This window comes from Stegastes partitus, unplaced genomic scaffold, assembly GCF_000690725.1.
Source record: "Stegastes partitus isolate 25-593 unplaced genomic scaffold, Stegastes_partitus-1.0.2 Scaffold663, whole genome shotgun sequence".
NCBI lineage: Eukaryota > Metazoa > Chordata > Actinopteri > Pomacentridae > Stegastes > Stegastes partitus.
The window spans coordinates 241748-250414 of record NW_007578394.1 but is presented as its reverse complement, the minus strand read 5'-3'; the positions used below and the strand labels follow the sequence as shown (position 1 = coordinate 250414).

Sequence of the window (8667 nt, the reverse complement as noted above, 5' to 3'; positions counted from 1 at the left end):
ACTATACACGTGGTTTTAATGTTGTGGCTGATCAGTGAACCTGCCTGAACCGTTCTACACATCATGAACAACACAGAAAACACAGCGACTTTATTATCTTCCATCATGTTTTTATGCATCACATTTAAAATCCCTGCAACACATCAGCCACCAGGTGCTTTGATGCTTTCTTGATATTTGCAGAAAACTGCAGCACTCACATGTTTAACACAGTCAAACGGCAGCTGTTCATCTCGAACGTACCTCGGTGTAGTCGGACACGAAAAAGGAGGTCGTGCCATCGTACTCCATGAAGTGTTTCGGGAAGAGGCGCACCCAGGTGTCATCTCCATAGAAGACTATCCTCTTCCCTGCTGTTTTGGCCTGCCAAATGAGGTTGTCTTCCAACAGTGCAGGAGAATTTAGGTTCATTACCACATCAATGAAGCCTGGGATACTGCCAGTGGTAAGAGCCTGGGGAGGGATATGTTTTTGTCATTGTCCTTTGAACAATAATTGTCTTTTAATGGTGTTGCACAACCTTACAGTTTCATCATATTAGCCCAGCTAATTAAGATTTGTGCTGCAGTATCGCATGTAGTAACAAACAAGAGTTTTTATTGTTAATAATCTTTAAAACAAAAAAACTAAACTAAATCAATCAAATAAGTCCGTCTATCTGTATTGTGGTTGGTCACTAACATTGCAAACAAAGTCCCAGACCCCCAAACCAATCTTCCCGCCACAAATGGAAAGCTGAATCAGGTTGATGGATGATATTTTATGAAGTACAATTTCTACCGATTTCATCATGGAATCCGAAATAAAACGACACTGGCCTCCATTTGACTGACAAGGAAAACACCAGCCTATTTTGGAAGTCAGGAAAGAGCGTGGTGCATTGTCGAGGGGTGGCGGGGGGGGGGAGAAGAAAGTACAAAGGCCTTGTCTTTATGCACCGAAGGAGACATGAGATTGCAGATGCTGGCAGGAAACACTGTTTTAAACCCCCCCTGTGAGCTGCCTGGAGCACAGCCTCAGATCCTCCGGGATGCTCAGAAATCCAGGCTAAAAATCAGCGGTGACCGGCCTTTATTGTGCGAGGGCCCAGGTGCGAGAAGGGAACTGTCGAGGGGCCTGCGCCGGCAAACTCATCTTTTTAAAATCAACTTCTTAAAGCGTTATTTTATCCCTTTTATAGCCGGCGTATCTGTCCTTATATAGCCCTTTATTTTTTCCAGTTTATATCTATTCTGCTCATCTTATCGGGGCTTTATGATTTAGCGTCCTCGCTCGCTTTGAAGCCCCGTGTCGCTGTTTGAGCAACACTTTAGCTGCTTTGTAGAAACTCCTTCAAAAAGCAGTAAACTAAAGATGTCACACCCCCACAAACACGAGCGCAGACGCATCAACAATTGTTGCAAACTCTTCTTTATCTTCCATCACATCTCCAATATACCCAGGAACATTACGTTTGCAGCCTTGATGAATGGAAGCAAAACTCTCCTCTGGCACTTTGAAAGGTTTCTGTCTCCTGTTTAACAACTAATAAACATACTCTATGACTAAATAACGTCAGGAGCCTTTCAGTTTTCTCACTTGATTTAAAGGTATACTAAAAAAAAAGAAGCTAAAACTAGGACTCCAGGTTGGACCCATCTAGTGAGCTTTTGTTCCTGAAGCTCAATTATTTACCACTTCCTTCCTTCCTCGCCATTGTTTTGCTGCTGCCAGTGCAGATGCAGGTTTCAGGAGGAGACAGAAGGTTGTGCTTCAAACGGAGGCTTCTCTGCAGTCGCACAGAGGTAAGAAACCGGCGGTCCGGACAAAAACAGCCAGAGACACACACATATCAATAATTCTGCTGGTGAGATAAGGATCGGTTCTCTGTGACAAAAGTTCATCTTGAAATTTCTTCAGATGCTAAAAAAAAACCACGGAGAAGCTGCCCAAATGAATCAGCGACTCATCAACATACTAATTACTGGCCCACAGTATGTGTCTCGGCCTGCAGCGTGCTACTGCCTAAATGTCAAATACAATATCAGTGGGGTATACAGACTCTCCCTGGCATAGCGATGAAACCTTGTAAAGATGCCAAAACGCAGACGGAAGGGGCTGTGATTTCAAGTCCTCGAGCCTGGCAAAAGATTTTTTTTTTACTTTCCTTCTCCAGTACTTACTTTCTGTTGACTAGTGAACCATTAACTCGAAAATCTTCTCAGGCCTTATTACCAGATAACACCCGTGGAGGTATTATGCACCGCTGTGGTCACGCCGCTTCCCCGGCAGGTAGCAGCCTTTTCAAACACCCACAGTGCTTTGCTGCTACGATTAACTGAACTCGTCCAAATCCTGAACCTCAGAAACGTCCACGGAGCGCCGTGCCGGTCGGAGCGACTCTGAGCTGGCCGCATGTGAATACAGGACTTCTTCTGTCAGAGCTAAAGAGGAATCATGAAATTTAAAGGAAAGACCCCCAGAGTGGTGTTTCCAGTAGAACAGCTGTTTGCTGCCTGGACTCAAGTCAAAAATAATAAACACAGAGAAGAAGGTACTAGATACTAACTGTGTCTCCTAGTAAAGCTTCAAGTCGGCTGCAGTATACTTGGAGTTACACTATCAGATACAGCGGAGGTAGCGGCACAACTAATGCATGTGTAAATTAACGTCTGAGCCACTGAGAGATTATGATTTAGGTTAGTTGGCTGTGTCATGCCAGTTAATTGGGTGCAATGCAGTGATAGCGGGCGGTGAGAGGCAGCTGGTCTGTAATGCCACCTACAGGTGCACCGCCGAACCGCAGCCCCTTTTGGAAAAACAGAAAACTTCTGAGTCACTTTAAGGTTAAACTGACCAGCGCGGCTGCTAAAAACGAAGCAATGTGTCAAAGTGCCTCAAAGCCACGATGACAATACGCTGTTGTGACGCACCGGCGGCCCCGAAAAAACTCAGCAGATGTCATTTATAACAGGCTGTAATTTATCTGGTTTGTATCAGTTTCTCAATAAAACTATAGCTAAGAAAGCAATCTTTAATCAATTACGGTCCTGCTTTAATGTACTTTGTGGAGGTCTGTGACAAGATGACAAGAAAGTAAAGTAGTGCAGCTGCTACTTTTGCCCCTTAAATGTGATTAACTGACCGTTCTGCAGGGCTGCAGATGAGCCCGTGTGCCTACAAATCAGACGTTTCTGAGGGAGCTGCTCCTCGTCCACGCTATAAACCTGCACCTCCGCCATAAACCCTTCATGCATGTGCTTCTAAATCAGATGTTATTTACAATTTCCTCCATTATTGATTTCCCTCTACGTCCTCCTGCCCTCCCATCAACAAAAATCCTCTTAAAAAAGGGTTCACATTCAGGGCTGCTTGATTTTTTTCCAGGCCGCCTTCAAGGCCTTTCCCTCCATCATGCCAGCGTCTTCCTCTAAACCCCTGGATTATGGTGAAACATCTGTCTCCCTTCACGTCCACCTCAATCTGGCTGCGCCGTCACCCCTCCTCCACATCATCAATGACACGCTCCGCTGCCCGACAGCCGGCATCAACTCTTCTTTGACAGTGAAATCTGTTGGAGGTGCTGTTTTTCATCCATTTGCAGACAGTTAACTTCTCTCTGCTGCATTTCGGTGTGCTCGCTTCTGCCTCACAGTAAGTGTTAAAACAGCTATTATTATATTTAATTTAGCAGGGAAAGCATTCAGCCTGCACTGGATGAGAAGCAGACCGGTAGATCATTACATTTTTCGATTACAGAACCTCGAGTTAATTAGCTAAACAACAGAATACCACTTATGGTAGGAATTAGAAGAACAGAGTGCTGTCTAATTATCCTGTTACAGACTCATTGTTTCAGTCCTCTGGAACATAAAGTAAAGAATCAATTCACTGGTTAAGGCTTTAATGGGCCAGATTTTGTCCTCACATGTTACAGTCTGGACATGGGGACACTAAACGTCTTTAGGTTAAGAGTCAGCAGTGTTTCTCTGTAGTGAGCATTAGTTTCTGCTCTTTGCTTTGTGTGAAAGACAAACTTTTTAGTCAGAAAAACAAGCAATTTAATGGCTTCAGCTGGGCTTTGGGTAAATGCAATTGGTTTCTTTTGCAGTGTGTTTCTGACATTTTACACACAAAGCAATTATTAATGAAGTATAGCAATATACAGTATACAGTAGTGACTCAATAATTCAACCCTTAACAATCAGAAAACCTTGCTATCCGACAGGTTTTTAGGAAAAACGAACAGAACCCATAAAAAACAGCCTTAACATACCGACAGCCTTGGATTCTGACTCCGACATGACATTTTATGTCACAAATAAGGATAACAGCGTATTATCTGACTGAACAATCCCACAGATTGGCTACGTTCAGACTGCAGGACTTAAACTCCATTCAGATTTTTTTGTGAAATCCTTTTTTTTTGTGATTACGTTCACATTTCCAGTTCAATGCGACTTGTATGTGATCTGCTGTGTGAACTTCATACGACCCAAAAGTGTCCCGCATGCGCAGAAGAGGACACGACGACGTCACACGCAGCGAGCGTGCTCAGTGTTTACGGAAGTAAACATGATTGGTAATGATGGTGGAAACAGAACTGGGACCGCTGTCCTAAACTGGCATCAGCAGCCAAGTACTGCCTGTGTGTTCCAGCCACTTCCACCCCATCGGAGCACTGCCCCGGGGTGGAAGTGGTCCCCTCGACCACGCCGAATATTCATCATTAATTGGGCCTGAATATCCAGAGACCAGAAAGTGTGATTGGGACCAGCCCTATGAGTTATTATAACAACTATGAACAATAATTAACAACAAATGAGCCTTCCAGCATCAAGACCTCCTTGTATCTCGACCTCCGTCTTGACAATCCGACATGAAAGAAGGTTTTACATTTAGTGTTGGATTATCGAGTCACGACTGTATTTGCATAATTCAGACCGTATTGTTGTCGTTGTTGTTGTTGTTGTATGTGGGGGGTGAACACAGGTAACTTGTACTCTTGTGTCGTTGTTTTCTGCTTTTGGTTCATAAAAAAGTGCATATTCATGACACAGTCCTACATGCTGTTAAATAGTTTGTACACTGTTGTAAAAACACCAATAAACAGAATTTGGAAGAAGACAAGTTTATAAAAGTGTTGGCTTGAATGCATTTATCATTTTAATATAATCTAATGTAACTGAAATGAGCCATTTTGATCCGCTGCTTTGTGTTCTGATGATCTTTAACAGCCATTTTTCAACATTACTAACATTTTGTGGCAGGACTGACCAATAAATGGTACTTTCACCATCATCTGGATGTGAACACGTGCAACAAACAGATTGCAAAGGACGAGGAAATACCTTCAATGCAGAAAGAAAAATGAAACTCCAGTTTCTAAAAGTTCTAATGATTTATTTAAACTCACGTTCTTTTTAACTGGTTGAGCATTCGTTAGGGCTGGACAGTTAATTGAATTCAAATCAAAATTGCAATTTAAAAGAAAGCAATTAGCAAATTACAAAAGCTGCAATTCAGAAAATACAACGTGGGACTCTTAAGTAACGAGACTAACGCTGTACTTAGTTTGGGTTAAATTTGAAGAGACTTTTTGAGGATGTTTGTGCTGCCGGGTGATGGATGTGGTTCAGGCTGCACGCTGTGGTCTGACTGACGTTAACCCAGTCTTATTATTTATTAACCACACTTTGTACACGTTGCAGCACCTCTGACCCAGAGTTTTAACTGCTGTGTCGAGGATTTTAAAGTTTCATGTCTTTATCCTCGTCTGACAGTCGTGCTGTAAGTTTATTACAAACAAAATACTGAAAGTTAAGAAATATTTGCTAATCAAAGCAGGTAGTTATTTCCCCCAAATTGTTCAATCTACGTATTTATGTGTTCAATAAAAGCATTTATTTCCTTTATTTATTCAGTGGGCTGTTCAGTTTTTAAGGTCTGGGTTAGCAGTGCATCTATTAAAGCAGAAAAACTTTACAGCTAATATCCACACGTTAATATTCATTTATCGCCCGTCGTGCTGTATTTGCATTATTCAACCAAACATCACAGATTCTCCTCATATCGTGCAGGCCTGTTTTATGGCTCAGAAGATTAGTTTATTCACTAAAAACAAACAAAGCAACTCCACAATAAACAACACAGTCACCGATTGTGAAAATAATTGGAGGTTGTTCCCTCGTTGCAGCACTGTGTTGGATCAGGCTTCAGTACAGCAGTGAGGCTGCAGGTTGCTGCTGCCTCTCTTCACCCTGTTCACTGTTTTTAACCCTGTCAACTAACACATGCTCTTTGTCACCTCCGCTAACCCGAGCCCCGCTGACTCTGCACTCTCACGGCCACCTGTCCGACCACATTTATTAGACATCACTGAGGAGGATTCTGTCCACGTTGTGTATCTTCGGCAGCAGGCTTCTCCAGGGCACCGCTCCAACATTCTTCTGTTGGAGCAGCTTGATGCTGGCAGCACATCCCCGTTCCTCCCACCGCTGCTAAAGCATGAATGTTTGCCTTTTATTCTGCCTTCTGACACTCGGGCTGAATATTCTTCTTCACCTGACAACTTCAGCGAGACGTTTTCCCCCCACAGCACCCGTACGGCGTGGACACCACTGAGCTGCTCTCTTTTTTTTTTTTTTGTTCCTAGAAAATCATTCTCTTTGCAAAATCTCTCCAACACCACTGACAACAACATACTGACTCCTTCCCAGTCTGCCCACAGTCTTAGTGTGGTGCAGCACAACCAACTGTAACGCGAGGCGCACATGACTTGACTGTAATTCCCTTCTGGCTCTGCTCCCGAAATACTCTCATCAGGATGACACATCAGCCAAATGTGACAACACGCCACGTTTTCACACTTTCCAAATTCTGCCATCTAACCCTATTTTCACTTAGAGGCTGAAAACTTAGCACCTATTTCAAATTGTTCCTCACATTGTTCGTGCTTATTCTGGCCTCAGAGGGATGTTTAATGGCAACACTTGCACCACTAATGATGAACTGGATGAAATGTTGACCTTAAATGTTCTTCTTTTTTTTAAACTTTGTCTACTGTTAAATGATTCAGTAACATTTTTTCAATGACAATAAAAATTCATTAAGCATTAGGATGCATTAACTTCAGCTTTAATGTTACAGCCTGATTAGGAAGTAAGTGAAATGTTCGGCTTTTGGCAAGAGATCTGAGACTTGTTTGGCTCTTTTACCTTTCTAGGATCGTTTCTGTAGGAAAGAGGGTTTAAAATTGTCAGTTGAAGGCCATAAATTAAACACCCACTGATAAAATTAGAGGGCTGCACAGTGGCTCAGTGGTTAGCACCGTCGCCTCACAGCTAGGTNTCTGGACATGGGGACACTAAACGTCTTTAGGTTTAGGGTCAGCAGTGTTTCTCTGTAGTGAGCATTAGTTTCTGCTCTTTGCTTTGTGTGAAAGATCAACTTTTTGGTCAGAAAAACAAGCAATTTGATGGCTTCAGCTGAGCTTTAGGGAAATGCATTTGGTTTCTTTTGCAGTGTGTTACAGACAAAGCAATAATTAATGAAGTATAGCAATATATAGTATACAGTCGTGACTCAATAATCCGACCCTTAACAATCCGACAACCTTGCTATCCGACAGGTTTTTCAGAAAAACGAACGGATCCCATGAAAAATAGCCTTAACATACCAACAGCCTTGGATTCCGACTCCAACATGACATTTTATATCACAAATAAGGATAACGGCGTTGATCCGACTTTATAATCCGACAGATTGGCTACGTTCAGACTGCAGGACTTAATGCTCAATTTGGATTTTTTTTGTGAAATCCGTTTTTTTTGTGAGTTCGTTCACATTTCCAATTAAATGTAACTTGTATGTGATCTGCTGTGTGAACTTCATACGACCCAAAAGTGTCCCGCATGCGCAGAAAAGGACACGACAACGTCACACACAGTGAGCGTGCTCAGTGTTTGCGGAAGTAAACACGGATGGTAACGATGGTGGAAACAGAACTGGGACCGCTGTCCTAAACTGGCATCAGCAGCCAAGTACTGCCTGTGTGTTCCAGCCACTTCCACCCCGTCGGAGCACTCGCCCGGGGTGGAAGTGTCCCCCGACCGCGCTGAATATTTGGATATTCATCATTAATTGGGCCCAAATATCCAGAGACCAGAAAGTGTGATTCGGACCAGCCCTATGAGTTATTATAACAACTATGAACAATAATTAACAACAAATGAGCCTTCCAGCATCAAGCCCTCCTTGTATCTCGACCTCCGTCTTGACAATCCGACATAAAAAAGGTTTAACATTTAGTGTCGGATTATCGAGTCACGACTGTATTTGCATAATTCAGACCGTATTGTTGTTGTTGTCTGTGGGGGGTGAGCACAGGTAACTTGTACTCTTTTGTGCTGTTGTTTTCTGTTTTTGGTTTTTAAAATTCATGACACAGTCGTACATGCTGTTAAAGACTGTGTACACTGTTGTAAAAGCACCAATAAAAAGAGTTTGGAAGAAGATAATATAATCTAATGTAATTGAAATGAGCTGTTTTGATGCGCTGCTTTGTGTTCTGATGATCATTAACAGCCATTTGTCAACATTACTAACATTTTGTGGCAGCACTGACCAATAAATCGTACTTTCACCATCATCTGGACGTGAACACGTGCAACAAACAGATTGCAAAGG

The 8667-nt window shown here is 42.7% G+C and overlaps 1 protein-coding gene across 1 annotated transcript in view; it reads right to left on the bottom strand.

The window, feature by feature from the left end:
• Positions 1-8667, bottom strand: part of pigg (phosphatidylinositol glycan anchor biosynthesis class G (EMM blood group)) — a 96719-nt gene that overhangs the window by 82238 nt on the left and 5814 nt on the right. Inside the window, exon 3 of the mRNA XM_008290270.1 lies at positions 244-453. Coding sequence (XP_008288492.1) covers positions 244-453 — 210 coding nt within the window. The remainder of the gene's footprint in view (positions 1-243; positions 454-8667) is intronic.